General features: G+C 52.7%; 5 protein-coding genes across 5 annotated transcripts; 4 read left to right on the forward strand and 1 right to left on the reverse strand.

The window, feature by feature from the left end:
• Positions 1–362: 362 nt before the first annotated feature.
• CORC01_12874 (uncharacterized protein) lies at positions 363–1,616 on the reverse strand (the record flags this gene model as incomplete). Its single annotated transcript, XM_022624492.1, has 3 exons — positions 363–478; positions 657–782; positions 1,496–1,616. 3 exons carry the CDS (start codon positions 1,614–1,616, stop codon positions 363–365), a joined length of 363 nt encoding a protein of 120 aa, XP_022468972.1.
• Positions 1,617–1,909: 293 nt separating this feature from the next.
• Positions 1,910–5,293, forward strand: CORC01_12875 (uncharacterized protein; the record flags this gene model as incomplete). The annotated part of the gene is made up of 8 exons (XM_022624493.1): positions 1,910–2,005; positions 2,234–2,343; positions 2,490–3,317; positions 3,443–3,473; positions 3,534–3,589; positions 3,689–3,763; positions 4,019–4,242; positions 4,539–5,293. The coding sequence occupies 8 exons, from the start codon at positions 1,910–1,912 to the stop codon at positions 5,291–5,293; spliced, it is 2,175 nt and encodes a 724-aa protein (XP_022468973.1).
• A 1,406-nt stretch (positions 5,294–6,699) lies between these two features.
• CORC01_12876 (uncharacterized protein) lies at positions 6,700–9,648 on the forward strand (the record flags this gene model as incomplete). The annotated part of the gene is made up of 2 exons (XM_022624494.1): positions 6,700–6,793; positions 6,872–9,648. 2 exons carry the CDS (start codon positions 6,700–6,702, stop codon positions 9,646–9,648), a joined length of 2,871 nt encoding a protein of 956 aa, XP_022468974.1.
• A 253-nt stretch (positions 9,649–9,901) lies between these two features.
• CORC01_12877 (uncharacterized protein) lies at positions 9,902–10,559 on the forward strand (the record flags this gene model as incomplete). Its single annotated transcript, XM_022624495.1, has 3 exons — positions 9,902–9,919; positions 10,258–10,361; positions 10,409–10,559. The coding sequence occupies 3 exons, from the start codon at positions 9,902–9,904 to the stop codon at positions 10,557–10,559; spliced, it is 273 nt and encodes a 90-aa protein (XP_022468975.1).
• A 4,155-nt stretch (positions 10,560–14,714) lies between these two features.
• On the forward strand, positions 14,715–15,316 carry CORC01_12878 (uncharacterized protein; the record flags this gene model as incomplete). The annotated part of the gene is made up of 2 exons (XM_022624496.1): positions 14,715–14,789; positions 14,897–15,316. The coding sequence occupies 2 exons, from the start codon at positions 14,715–14,717 to the stop codon at positions 15,314–15,316; spliced, it is 495 nt and encodes a 164-aa protein (XP_022468976.1).

Here is a 15,316-nt window from a genome sequence, read left to right on the forward strand (position 1 = left end):
CAGTGCAGACGACCGGACTGTCTCTCTCTCTCTCTCTCTCTCTCTCTCTCACTCACACACACACACACACTGCCGCTGATTCCCGACATACTAGAAAAGGCAGAGGTTACGTGAGGTGAGGAGATGGAGTGGTCGCCCTGGGCAAAACCAATGTATCCATACTTTGTCTCCCCAATACCTCACTTACCTTACTAATGGACCTAGTCGACTAGCTCGAGACCCATGTTAGCTAATGTCTCGTTTTGTTCTGGAAGCCCAGGCTGGCTGGGTTGAGGACGGTACCCAGTGACTCTCCCCTCAGAGGCCTGGGCGCGGCGCAACCCATCGCACCGTATTGCACACATCGCATTATGCATTTCACTTCAACACAGCCAGCCCATCCGCGCCGGCGCTGTCGTTGGCACACTATTGTTGCTGCCGTTGATGCCGTTGCCGTTGCCGCCGCGCCGGTGACCACCGACAAGCGTGTTCGCCTTGCCTGGATTCGGGTTTGGGTGCCTCAGCAGCAGTGAAACTTATTTTGAGCCAAGTCTGTCGTTCCAACCTGGCTGATGCTAGCGTGCGATTCCCTGCGGCCTCGAACGGTCAGTTCTGCATGTAATATGGCCGCAAGGGCCCCCCCGAACACATCGAACGGGGGGTAACAACTTATCAACATACCAGACGCTTTGTCTTATGGCTCCGCTTCATGATCTGGTCCTGCTTGTAGAACATCACTTTAACACTTCTGGGCCGCGTCTGCGTCCCCTTGCACTCCTTGTTCTCTTCTAGCCACAACAGAACTGTGCATCATGTGTAGGGATCGTGTCCAGGACGAGCCTGCTCTGCCACCGCCTCATACCGAGGGCGCTTAAGCAAGCGGGCAGCCATAACTGACGCTATTTGCGAGCTTCTACCTCCTGCACTGCTATCGTCGCATGTATCTGTGGCTTCAGCGTTGATGCTGCCATTTTCGTCTTAAGCCCTTCCTTCCAGCTCCTGTGTTTGGTGCGTTACTGTTCTTCGAAGGACGCCGTGACGGGGAGTCGGGCGCCCCTCCGACGGTAAACAAAAAAATTTTCCCTTCTCTCGCCGCCTCTTCACCAGCCTTCTGTTTCCACACAACTTCGGAAAGGCCATGTACCGCACATTCCGCTTAGTTTCTACCGGTGGTGTCCAGCAGTCAACAAACAACATCCATCGGCATTGTCGTCCCCCAGTGTAGTCTTTAAGTCCGCCCGCACCGCCGGTGCCGCACACTGCTCTCAGACAAAATCGATATCCAATAGAAAAGAAAAAAAAGGGAGAAAAAAAAGGAGAGAGGAAAAGAGAAAGAGAGAGAGAGAGAGAAACAGAGACACTCAGAGAAAAGAGAAGACAGAGGGTGAAGATAATTGGTGCACGGCATGTACTCCCGGTGACCAAGACCCATATCCCACCCCGCCTGCCGTGCCGTTTCTTTTGGTTACAAAGACGGGAACCAGTTCCACGTCTCCTCCCATCTCCCATGTTGAACAAGGTTTCTGCACCTTGTTCAACTGGTCGACAACCTCCTCGGGGCTCGACTGAGTCTCGCCAAGGACACTGGCAGCTACCTCGACCACCTCTCGACTCCAACGTCCAATATCAACTTGCATCTTTTGCCCCAGCAGCTCGCGGATGCTGCGCCCGGTCGAGTGTCGCCCTGGGTCATTGTCCTGGCCGCCGCCCCCTCATCGCCACTAGGGTTCTGCAGACTCAACGACCCCAGACCATCTGCCTGAGCTGGACCTCTTGTCCCGCAGGTCTCGACTTTTCCGTCTTTCCTGTCGCCTTGCCTAGCCTAGCATGCCACCCTTTCGCCTCAACATCAACTACAAAATCTCACTGAATGACCCGAACCCCCCCGGATTCGACCACCCTCCCGAACCCCTTCACTATTAGGTGAACGATGAACTTCGATTCTAACTCTGTGGCTTCGAGCTCAACAGATTCGGGCTCCAGCCGAATGCCTTCAAAGAAGGATCGTGGCTCCATCGCCTCCGTAGTAAGTTTGGCCCTACCCTTCGTCCTTCTTTTCGCCATCTCGTGCCTGGCGTTGTCTTCCCGTCTATCACCAACGTGGGGGCTTTGGATCAGTTGCGAGTGGTGGATGATGGCAGCGCGAAATGCTGTTGCCCCGAACCGCGTGAACTTGCCATTGCCATTACCCTCTCCCTCTTTCTTTCGGTCATGATCCGGCACTGGGCCTAGACTTAGTCTGACATTTGTATAGGCATGCACCGCCTGTCGTGGTAGGAAGCAGAAATGCGACGAAGGCAAGCCGTGTGGCTTTTGCGAAAAGAAGGGAACTGAATGCGTCTACGATGATCCTCTACCGACCAAGTAAGTCAGCGTTCCTGGCGCCGACTCCTGGATGGATGACCAACCTGTGCTATCATTTTGCTCGCCTCCCTCGGGTTGGATCGAGCCCATGATCACTTCCTGGAGCACCGCTGTCAGTTCAGTCTCGACATGCTAACCAGCCATAGAAAAGACAAAAGCTTGGTTGAACTACTCGAACTCGTGAACAACATCAACGACAACACCAGTCTTCTACCGCAACTAGTTGCCCAGCTCCAGCATATGCGGATCAGCGTCCCGCCTTCTTCACATTCCGAGGAAAGTAGCGATGACGCTTCGTCGACAAGCACTTTGAGAACTCAAGGCCTACCTACCTCGATACCTCTGCAGCAGAAGCCATACCGATATGTTTCTGCAGTCACTAAGATGATGGCATGGCCTGCAGTGCGACAGATGCTAGAAGACGCCCAACCCAAAATACCAAACCTTCAATCCGCATTCCAGGAACCCGATTTTCCGTCCGAATTGTTCCATCTGCAAGGACGAGACCAGCGTCTTTCTCTAGGGGGATTGGAAACGGCGAGCATACATGAACGTATGTCGCTGGGCATTGCGATAGACGGATCAACGCTACAGCTGGCGGGTTTGAGCTACGCCTTGCTTGAAGATCGCGCCACGACGTATTTCGATACCTTCAATCGGATTCACCCTGTTCTAGACCGTCGATATTTCATGGAGAAAACACTACAGGACGTTTTCCGCAGTCAGTTTGAGGAGAATGCGGCATCTACATTGGTGTGCCTGGTTCTGGCCCTTGCCGAGGTGGCTCTCGTAGGAGGATCGGGAGGGGTCTTTCCGGCGTTCGGGGACCATGATGTCAGTGAACCTGTCAGGCCAACAAAAGAGTTAGAATTTCGACCACCAGGTCTTGTGTTCTTCAACGAAGCAAGACGACGTTTAGGGTTCTCCATGACAGAGTGTGCTTTGGAGAATATCCAGATGTACATCTTGGCGGGGTGAGTTTCCCTGAACGGACTGGCTTGCGGAGCCGGAGCCGGCCGCCCGGGCCGCGCCTCGACGGGCGGACCTACCGTAAGATGCGAAAGTTTGACTAATCCGGTATTGGCTTGGCCGACGACAGGCTATACTATGAGTGCTGTTCTCGGCATGTGGTGAGTGAACCTGAAAGGAAAAATTTCTGAATGATTTGGCTGAACAAAAATCGCGCGTAGGAGTTCTGGAGAATGACCATATCGGCGTCCCTTGCTTGCCGCGCGCTGATTACCAGGTAAGTAGAGGCGCCAGTGGTGGTGGTCGGTCTACAGCTGGGGCTGTTTGAGACTTCAAATGGTTGCTGACCCGAAAATGGGCTGACGAACGTTTGCAGCAACTCTGCCGAGCTTCGCTCAGTGCGCGGCGATCAGATCCGCCGCGCTTTTTGGTATTGCTCCATCATGGAAACGTACGTACACCGCAGATTTACAGTCCATCCTAAGAACACCAACCCACGCCTCCTTCCCAGGCCCCATCATGCCCTCAATCCCAGCCCTTTTCTGTTCTGTCCATGGATTCTGGTCAAGGCAGCTTCAGCTGCGTACCTTGGACAGGCAAGGGAGGTCTATTTGCACCTTGTTTATTGCTTTCTTGTATACCTTCAGCAATGACAGGGTACCTATGCTTTTCAACCCATCATCTAACATCCAGTGCTTTGCTGCAGCGGTCTTCATTTGGAACTTGAACTTCCCTTAACCGGCCTCGAAAAGCTCGAGGGGAGCATGCAGTTGCCAACATTCTCGGCATTCTCGGCCTATGCCCAAACTAGTGATGCGACTCTGAGGCAGAACATTCAGAACGACAGCAGGTCGAATTGTGGTGAGATATTCCTACACCAGATTTCTTTGCGAAACTTGGCCTTCAAGATTCACAGCAGTCTGAGAAGAAGTGAGTTGCCGCCCCCTCTCGTCTATGGACTCTCTCTCTCTCTCTCTCTTTCTCCATTTCCGGTCGTATTTCCATTTCCACTTCCCCTCAAGCCTGGCCGGTGCACATGAACGCCTTGACTGGTGTCTTCAAATGCGTTTGGCTTCGTTTTTTGATACATGCCACCTGCTTCTGCCATTGATGTACGCCTAGGGTATGGATCCCGCGCAAGCGCGGCGAGCCGACCTCTCTGTGTGCCTCATCGGAGGTAAAACCCCAATATTCTGACCCCCACTGACACTATGCCCATGCACCAGTTCTTGGAGGTTCCATTTCGATACCAATGTCGGGTCTGCCTGATCTGGCCGACTCTCTCCGACATCTAGTCGACGACTTGGAGTCGCAGCTCGACCAGTGGCACAGCTCTTTGCCTAACGTCTTGCAATGGGACAGGAGGCAACAGTTGGACGCATACCAAGCATCCTTCCAGGTACTTGAGCCTCAGGTTCCTGACCAGCACTTTTACGCGCAGCCGACCTTGTATACCGCCGACGCCGCGATGGAGGGGCTGCAGTCCACACCCATGTTAGGGTACCTCCATGATACAATTTACACCAACTCGAACGATGTGCTTGATGCCCTCCTACGGTCCCGATACTACCATCTCGAGTACATGCTGTTTCGTCCTTTCGTCTACAAAGCTCTACATACACGAGTAGAGGACTTGACCGAGATCGACTGCACTTCTACCCAGAGATTTTTACAAGCTTGCCTCCTCTGGCCCATAATCCTTCCGCCAGCTGCTCAGCATAAACGCATGATTCCTTGCCTCTACTTCTGGTCGCAGAATATCCTCGGTGTACTCATCTTCTTACACCTATCCGTCACACATGACACTCTCTTCCACATCCGACAGAGCCGTTGCGACCCGGGTTTCGAGGCGGCAGCAAACATGACGATCCAGCACGGTATTTGCTGGCTTCGGGGTCTCAAGGACGAAGACAGTTCTACGCGTTGGTGCTGGACTATCGTTCAAAGCTTGTATCCCGAGCAAGTGATGATGCAACAGTAAATACGGGACGCTAAGGTCAGATGAACGAGATAGGCGAACTTTGGACTGTGTCACAAATGAAGTGGCCCCGGAAATCGAAGGCCACAATTGGAGACTTGGGAAACGGAAAGTTCATTAGATTTCCAAACCCACTGTGAAGAGGCAAATGGCAATAGAGACTCAGCATCGGGAGACGCAAAGGTGCATTCTTCATCTGGCGCATAGCGTTCTAGTTTTCGGGACATATAACTCGCATCATCGGCATCCGTTTCATCATTCTATGTCACAAGTTATGGCACGCAGTAATTGGCATTGAAGGCAGTAAAAATGAGCTTATACCATCTTAAAGTACCTAAGCAAAGAAACCGCTATATTTTAATAAATATAGAGGTAATATAAAAAAGTCCGCAGTAGACAGCTCAGTCTATAATTACTGGTCAGGTTTCGTAACAATATATATTTGAACGAGTTGATTGAGTGAGAAAGCCAAGCAAGTAATCTCTGCGGTGCATCCACGTCTATAGAAGCAAATGGACTTTGACTAGACAACCTTCTTACATCATGGGGATAGCACGTAGCCTGGATCAAGGTAGGTAGAGCTATCAGTTCAAGGCGGCACTGAAGACGCTGGACGCCCAGGAGTCTTCATTTCTTCGTAGGGAACCTGCGACTTAGTCAATTTAAAGGCATCTTTCCTCTAAACTACGTATCACTGCCTTCCTACTTTTCCACTAGGCGACCCGATGAGCAGGTAAGAGACTTTTCGAGTTCTTGCCTCAGTACCTCCCTGCTCTTCGTGTTCGATAATTGACGGACGAGAATCGATGGGCAGTGCTTTCCCAAAGGCTTTCTTTGCCTAAGGTACGCACCGAAAAGTATTGGCAGGTAGCGTAGAGAAGATTTAAGCCCGCCCAAAACAGACCTATGGGCGACCTTCTTTGAAACTATGGTTGGAGGTCGACGGCGGAGGTTCACCATAGGCGCCTTCCGGGCCGCAGAAGGGACCAGATCCACTTGGCAACTTCCCAGGCCCGAGTTGACAAGAGCGAGACTCCGTCAGGTAATGGTGGGAAAGAAGTGCTATCGCAATTGCACACCAACCCTGGGCGATGAGGTTTCGTCCCGCAACCTTTGCGTTGGTACTTGGCCAGGCTGTATCCCTCCTCGAACAAGAACGACAGCAACAACAACACCACCACCCACCAGCGTATCGACGACATCCCACTTTTGAAACCAAGGATCAAAAATCAGCAGATTCGCCATCAGTTCTGATCCAAACAACTCGTAGGTATCTGTCGGGTGGGAGGGGGAGGCCGTCTGCATCTTCCGTTCACTGACAAGGAGCACAGCATCACTGCAAGCCCGCATCACACATCCCGCCATTGGTTCTGACTCCATCCTCACACTCACACACATCACTACCGATAATGGCTACCCAAAACGCGTTCGCTGTGTACAAGCGCGACGCGAGACACCTCGCCTATTGGATGGTCCGCGCATCCAACTTCATCATCAAGACGCGTAGAAAAGAGGATGGCGCCTAGGAGCCGCCTATCGCTTTCAATACAACGGGCCAGATCTCTGTCGACAAAATCGTAGCAACGGCAAAGCTCGTGAAGAAACATTTGGACATACCGCCTGCCATATTCCGATTATTCAGGTCCGTCATCGACGCAAGGACGGCTCATCTGACCTTCCTACGACGCGTTGTAACCCAGGAAGACCCTCAGTTCGGTAAAGATATCGAAATCCACGAGACTTTTATCCACTACCTCAAGAAGGCTTTCGTTGCCCTTGGTGGAGATGCTTGGACGGAGAGCCAGCAGCCAGGAGGCGAGAAAAACAGACATGCTACCAGCAAGATGACTGCAGAGGAGCTCACCGATGCCATCCAGTTTTCAGCCTTGGACATCCTTGCTTTAAGCTTAGAGAGCTCTGACGAGAATTCAAGCGACGCTGATGGCTCTTCTATTACTGAACCCTCTACCACTGGATCCCAAAGGCGAGCCCGAAAGAAATCGGGCAGAGGGGGCAAGGGCAAGAAGAAGATAAAAGCTCCCAGCGCCGCCTTGAACGTGGTATCTATCGAGGAATACAGTATCGATGAAGCTGACGGCGGTCTGGAAGCCGAGTATTTCATGGCTTCATGCGCAATCGCCAAGGAATGCGTCAGCCTCAGAGAATACCTCCAAGGTATTTGGCATGAGGCTGCATACTGTGGATTGCATGGTTCTATTGCTGGCGCATTGTCAAAACTCGCCATTGAAATGATCAGAAGTACAGAGTCGGACATATTCTCTGAGATCTCAGGGTTACACTCCTACGAGACTTGCATGATGGCCATCACACGCAGCAATCTTGAGATCGCTCAGAGCGCATTCAACAAAGCTTTAATAAACCTGACTCCAGTGAGTCAGCAAGACGGGCTCAAGGCGACCTTCATCGACTTGAAAGAGTACATTCAGCTCGGCACCTACCGAGATCTCGTTGATTTCATTGAAGATTACCAACAAACACGGAACGGAAGGCCTACCGAGAAGATGCTTGCCAAGATCAAATACTGGGATCCCACACTTGACTTACAACGTGTCACGAAAAAAGAAAGATTGAAGTGGCGCCGATCATACACAATCAACTGGCTTTATGATCTCGTCAACTCCTTTGCATGCGGACCTCTAACTGCACTGAAAGAGAAAAGCCGCGTTGCTGGCCAAGGGAAAGAACGGCAGCTGCAGCTTGAAGACGTCGACTGGTTGCCCAATGGTCCGTTGATCACCCCCAGTGTCATTCTCGGCCTCCAGGAATTTGCAAGCTTCGTTGCCACATTGGCAATGAAGAAGCCAGGAACGGATGTTCGCCCGTACATCATGCCTCATCACGTCTTTCAGCTCCAATGCATTGTGGACGCTTTCACTGTGTCGTGCGGTTGGTCCAACAACACTCGGTGGGGGCATGTCCTTGTGCCACCATCCTCAGGCAGCCGTGGTCCGATGAAAGACATTGATGGGTTTCTGGGCTGCAGAAACGTGAAGAACGGCAAAGAGGAGTACAATAGCACCCAGGAGAATAATAGAAGTAACAAATACAACAGCAACAACGAAGAAAACAGCGGTAACGAAGAGAATTGCGAAGAAGAAGAAATCTGTTTTGGTTTTCTTCAGTCTGCCGACTTGCTGGCACACATTCTAGAGGCAGACGATCCTGAAAGCCACAAAGGGCCCGTAGAGTTCTTGGGAGAATTTTGCAAAGCATTCGACTTCCTGGGTCAATCGATACCGATGGATGGCAACATACTTCCAAATTCCCGCTTCAACCATACCGGTCCCAATGGCCTGTGGAGATACTCTCCATTTCTCTGCGGCGTGGGTCTCATGGAGGGTCTGGAGATGACTTATCGCATGAGCATGCTCCTCTGGGACACCATCCAGGAGCCAGTAACCATGGTACATCTCCACAACAACCTTGTACAGCATAAGCACATTGGAAAGCCTTTAGCTCACTACCAATTATTGCAAGACATGTTCCCGGACGGGTTCTTTCTTGACGGCCATGTTCCACTGTCCAACTTCGCCGATGCCTTTCTTGGCATCCGAGAGCTCATGTGGGGAGCTGGCAGGTCGAAACAACAAGTTGCCCGCCCCGCACATGAAGGATTCCATCGCGCATTCGATCTCGACAGAAACCTGGCCTTCAGAAGAAAGTCCAACTTATTGCTTTACCGAGAAGCGAATTGGAATGTTGACTGGATACCAGACAATGACCTCAACCCTCGGACTAGTTTAGCCTTGCTCCGCGCTGCTCAGAGGGTTGCCGAACCCCATCTGACAGGCAAGACCGACGATGAAAGAAACTTGCTTGGCCGCGTCAAAGCAGCGTTAGATACAGATGACGAAGGGCTAACATCTCGAATGCAGAGCCTCTTGAAACAGACCACTCAAGTACAATCCCACCAATCCCTTGGCGCTCCGAGTAATGGAATGGAAGATCTGGAGAAGAGTGCGTCCAGCACCGGAGCTGCCGACATGAGACCTGGAGCCGTGTCACCGAAGTGTATTGAGCCAACCAGAGTTCAAATACTGAATTTGGTCAAAAGAGACCTGCAAAACGACGTCTGTGGTACCCATGCTTATTCCACAATCAATTATGTCTTGATGACCGTCAACATGCTTGATAACTTCAAGCTCAGTGAAATTGAACTCGAAAGGGCACACGATCCCGGATACGTTTCATTTTACAAATATCAAAACATTCCAAAGTTGGCGAAGAGAACTCTTTTGGTTGACGGTATTCTGCGGGAACATCGGGAAACGGCAGGTATCAAGACTGTGGTGAAGGCGTTGGAGAGCCGCAGAGAGGTATCGGCGTACTTCCCCTAGTACGGGACTCCGGCAGAACGACCGTCTCGGGAAGAGTTATCCCCAGAGATGGAAGAAATTCAGATGCCATGCTCAGTCATGTGAAGAATGTTCCTCAGGCTGTGGTATTCCAAAAAGAGAGAGAGCGGATCGACCGCGCAGTCGAGGAAGTGTGTTGGAAGATTGAATAGATTTATCAGCAGTTGCAATCATTGTGGGAATATGACTAGTGGATCCCATCCCAATCGAAAGTCAAACTTCAACACAAGGTCAAATGATGAAGCGTGATGTAGTGAGCTGGAGCGGGATGTAGCCTACGATGGCTTGAGAGGATGGGGCTCGTGGTGAACGTGCTGTAAGTGCTAGAAGTCCCGTAACATCGTCATCCATTGCATGGGGATGATGGCTCCATTTCACGTAAGACGCAGCAGGCATCTAGATGAAATTCCTATGGATTTGAACGTATCTATTCTGAACTACGAGACTTGCTTGAGCTTGTTGGTAGTTGAGCTTCTGCTGTCCAGCCCTCCCTCGTATTGCCGTGTGTCCCTTACGCGGGGCAAGAGACGATGTTCAGAGGACGTTCCAGTTCTCTTCATGCGCTTTCAAAAGCCCCCGATGGACTTACAGGAATTGTTCTTGATGAGAATTCATGAGTTGAGGTTCAGGAGTAGAGAGGCCTGCAACTCGGCCGAGGAGGTCAAGAGTGTGATGGCTGCCCGCCATCTTGTACTGTAAGTGGAGTCTCTTGAACGAAGCCGAGACTGCCTCTTCTCGACAGTGTCTCGCGGTGGATGGGAGGGCTGTCGTTGCTCACTCGTCGTGGCGGAGGAAGCACCTCTAGAGTTTCCGATATCCTCCCGGACGAGACGGCAATCGTCAACTCTGCCGACGCAACCTACCTTTTGAACACGATCCCACCAAACCCGTGAAACCCACCGACGAAGAAGCTCTGGAAGACCAGAGCGGGGCAACCGGCCCATTCCCTCCATGATGAGAATGTCCACCGGAGCCCACCATCAACCAGCACTTGTAGTGTAGTGGTTATCATCCTCGCCTTCCATCTCCAATTGGATTCTGAATAGCGAGGGACCCGGATTCGAATTCCGGCAGGTGCAGCTTTTTTGTCATATTTCGTGTTCATTTGCCTTCGGATCCCTCATTCTACTGCATTTTTTGCGTTTTCTTTTTTGCCTTTCTTGTGTTCATTTCTCCTCTTTCTTCGTATCCACGATGCAATCGGCCGGCATTGGCGTTGCATATACTTTCCTCACACATCGTCCGAACGACGACGAGCCTCGAAAACAGGTCGCGTAGACCAATAGTGCCTGGCTTAGTGAGTCTAGGAACGCGTCTTGACGGGGTCAACCTGGACTCAATGTCTCTCGATCATGAGGCATTCCAGGTACGTCAAGGGAAAAAAAAGACAGGGATGATGGAGAGTAGGGTGTACAAACAGTGAGGATATATCATGTGTACTTTGAGCAGATGTCAAAGCTGAATGTCCCACCTTTGCCTTGACCTGCATACGGATACACCGTTGATATACGCACCTCTCACATCAAGCCACATCAAGCGAGAGGCAAGGAAGCACCCCTTTGCTCGCACGTGAACAACGCACCACGCGCCCTGAGCAACTGCAACCGAGAAAAGAGACTACTGCGGCGCGGAACCTGTAGCGCCGTTCTGCCCAGACGCGGGCGAAGCCAAAATCGACGGGGCGCCAAAGCGGGACGTGGGACTCTGCGATTCTCTCTTGTTTTCTCCCCCCCCCCCCCCCCCGCCCCCGGGGGTCTGCCCCACCTCCTCGCCGCCAAGGTTAGGGCGCCCGGGGGGTTTCCTCTCATCTCCCGTTATGTTGCGTTCCTCCTTTTCTTTCTTTTGCTCTGTTTCTTCCCCCCCCGGCGCGCCCGCCCCCCCCTCCCTCGCTTGGGGTTTAGTCCCAGTCCATAGCGCGCATGGTAGTGGCGCCTAGGGTGTTTCTCTGTGTCTCTCTTTTCGTTCAGTTCAGCCTTTTTCTTTTCTTCTTCTGTTTCTTCTCCCTTCGGATCGATAAACCTCCGGTTGAAATTCTCCCCCGGGGGTGGGTTGGAAGGGTTGGGGGGGTTCAGGCGCATTGAGACCACGATGGGATGCTGTTGTTGTCGTTGTTTTTGTTGCTCACCATGCCCAAGGACCGGACTGGGACGTCAAACGGATGGACCCGTGCACATGGTGGCGTCTAGATTCGTCAACGACATTTGATGTCTCCTCCATGGTGGCGCCAAAGAAGGGAAGAAGAAGAAAAAATTTCAAAAGTGGCGTTTTTTTCCCTTCCCTTGGTGCCTCGCAAGCTTCGCTCAAGAAAGAAGAATCTCGTTAGCTGCCCGCAGCGTTGGCTTCGACGCTAGAGTGGTCAGCAAAATCAACAAGAGGGATAAGGAAAAAAAAACCTGCTCATCGTATAATCTACTGTGGCTTTCGGGTAGAAGTGCAACATCGACAAGTCTACATACGGCTGCCCGCAAGCCTGCATGCCTGTAAGCCACAAAGAGAATACTTGGGTCAAGGGTGGACTCAAGCTACAAGGAATAACTCTCCATCGTCCAAGTATCCCGGGTAAGTAAGCTTTTGTATCTCAGTACTGTAAATCCTGAGCTACTTAGCCCCTCCCTAATCGACAACGGTATACGACGCTCGTATGCCGCGGACTGCTGGACAGGAGGCTAGCCAGCGCTAAGTCCATCTGTGACGTGAGCCGCGAGCCGGGCGCCACTATTGAAAGTGTATGTATGTCGTGCGGGATAATTGGAGATTGAAGAGAGCCGTGCGGCAGTGGTAGAGTAGGGACGGGTGCGGTCCGGCGCTTAGAGCCATGTTGTTTGTGACGGCCTGCCGCTGCGTATCTCTATATTTGATCTTGTTCACCGGGGGAGGTGAGCCAGCATGAGGGGTGTATTCGTACTACCGCCAACTTGCTGCCAACCGTACATGGATCCTAAGCGATGGGTATCATGCTTGAGGTGGCAACGTTCAGTAGCCGACAGTGTAATTGGGTACGGCTCTTGTTCGGCGTTTGACGATCTGTCTGCACCTTGGCTCGTTGAGCTCGGCAGTCACTGCTGCCCATTCGTCGATCGGGCTTCAGCAAGCATCTTGCCCCTCATAGATGCTCTATCCATGGTCCAGATAGCACTTTGGTGCCTCGGGTTTGCAACCATGTGGATGGTTACTGGTCCGAAGCGGCCCAATTGCGAGTCGGCGCGGTGCAAACATCCCGGGAGCCGTGCAACAAGGCAGATGGTCCGAGGAAGAAGACTGACCAGAGTTGTGCAATACAGTACGGTAGCTTCGTGTAATGTCCACTCCCATGTGCTGTGCTGAATGTTGTATCCCTTCTCCAGAATGATGGACTAAAAAGTCCGCGTCTGGACGACCTGGCGCTCAATCTCTCGCTCTCTTTTGCTGCCCGTCGAGCTTTCTCGGCGCGGGGCTTGGCCCGGCTCGGCATGCAGCTTCCGTTGCCGATGATGACCTTTCCACAAAGTGCCGAAATCCGAGAAACACCAGCGATGTGATGCGGAATTCGTTCGCCTTCCCCAGTAATAAAGCATAGCTCTTCGAATAGTACAATCACAGGTTCGATTTGCCGTCAAGGGGAGGCCTCCGTTGGCAAATGAACGAGGCACCCCGTCATGACTCCAGCGTGATGCAGTATGACAGCTGAGAGTCACATACAAGCGCTTATAGTTAGTCAATTGGACTGGAAGGGGCACAGACTGGACGCTGCACCAAGATCAGACGGCGCCCGTACTGGCGAAAGGTTGTCCTCCGTCATAAAAGGCGTAAATAACTACCCTTCAATCCTTCCTGTCGACAAAGTCGCCCGCCAGAGAGCAAGGCAAAGGCACAAGCGGTCCGGGCCATCGAGCGGGCGATCTAAGCTGCTGCATCATGCGTGGCTACGTGGGTGGTGCCAGCAGTCTAAGCCTCCGAGTGTGACTCGGAAATGAAAGCACGCCCGTGCTCACGTCTCCAATGTCATATTCGACGCCGCTGCTCCCGACTCCCTGGACATGGAGGTTAGGCGGCTGGTGTGGGGGAAGACGGCCGTCCGGCACGTTGAGTATACAAGGGTGGTGGCCGAGCGGCCAGGGATCACGACAAGCTTCATTCCGCCTCACCTTGACGGAGCAAGAGGCATGTCAGGTAGGCCTTTTACTCCTCGTCCAGAGAATCAAGAGGCGGGAAGGAAGAATGTTTGATGGTCCGCGCGTGGAGTCGAGAAAGGACTTTCCGTCCCGGCCAGTACTCCAGACAACCGAGCGCCACGCGTCCACGACCTCTGAAAAGTTTGGATGATGTTTCATTCTCCCGCGCGGTCAGACACGGCGGTAACCCAAACAACAAATGCAAGGCGGGAGAAGGCAGAGAAGCGAATCGTAGGAGCAAACCGACACGGAGCTTCCGGCATTCAACCCGGGCCCCCGGACGGCCTGGCCTCTTCTTCTCCCGGACCGTTCAACCCCCAAGATGAGTGGAGCAGCGCACCGTAGCCGTTTACCAAACCTCCGGGCCATCCGGGTGGGGTGGCCCCCCGGGTGTCTAGGCGACCCTGACTTAGCATGCCTGCTAAGTCGATAACAATGTGGAAGTTGGTAAAATGAGTTCCGCAATAAGCTCCAGCGCTCCAAAGTTTAAACTGACTGAGTTCAAACGAGCCTAGCAACAGCCAATGAGACATGCTACTGGCGCCAGTGGTCCAGCGTCATGATTGGTGTGAATTCAACCGAAATCGTCCACGGCCAAGGGGCCGCTCGATGGAAGGGGAAAACAAATTAAGATGGTGGCGCTCATATAGTAGTTTGAATCGGGCGTGGGAATGCCACGCCGGCCTCACACCACATGCGCCGTGTGCCGTAGCAAGCTTTCAGCTTTCCCCCTTCTCGGTGACCCTTTGGTTCCTTTGTCCTGCCATTTACTCTCCTTGTCCCCTCGCTACAATATCATCCGTGCTGCCGCCTTCGTCTCTTCATCAACGCTTCACTTCTTGGGGACGCGCTCAGACTACGCTCGACACGTCTTCTCGTCTTCGAAACACAGTCGCCATGAGATTCCACGCCGTAGCCATCGCGCTTGTCGGCTTTGCCGCCGCGCAGGACACACAGCTACCCACGTGCGCTGTACGTTTCCCTTCTGGTCTCAACCTTTTGCCGTTTGCTCGAGTGCCACAGATCGTCGCAATCGTTTTGAATTCGTGTGCTGACCCATGTCTCGTGATTGTGAATAGCAAGGCTGCGTGAACCAATACACCACTGGCGGTGCAATTGCCAACTGCAGTCAGGTCGACGTCAAATGCATTTGCTCCAACTCTGGCTTCCTCGATGGAATTGCATGCTGTCTCGCCGGCGTCTGTTCTACAACCGACCAGGAAAATGCTGTCAAGTTCGCGAAGAACATTTGCACCGGCGCAGACGTTGCTGTACCTGACCAGGTCGTCTGCAAGACCGCCAGCTTGTCGTCGACAGCCACCGCTACGCACGCGAGCGCTGCTGCCACCGGTGCATCTGCGTCTGCCACCAACACAGCAAATGCTGCGCATACGACGAACACACCGACCCACACACCGACCAATACACCGAATGCTGCGCCTACAATGGGACCAGTTGCTCTGCTGGGGGGTCTCATTGCGGCCCTGGTTGCGTTGTGA

The sequence above is a fragment of the Colletotrichum orchidophilum genome (assembly GCF_001831195.1).
Source record: "Colletotrichum orchidophilum strain IMI 309357 chromosome Unknown Scaffold_169.1, whole genome shotgun sequence".
In the NCBI taxonomy this organism is placed as follows: Eukaryota; Fungi; Ascomycota; class Sordariomycetes; order Glomerellales; family Glomerellaceae; genus Colletotrichum; species Colletotrichum orchidophilum.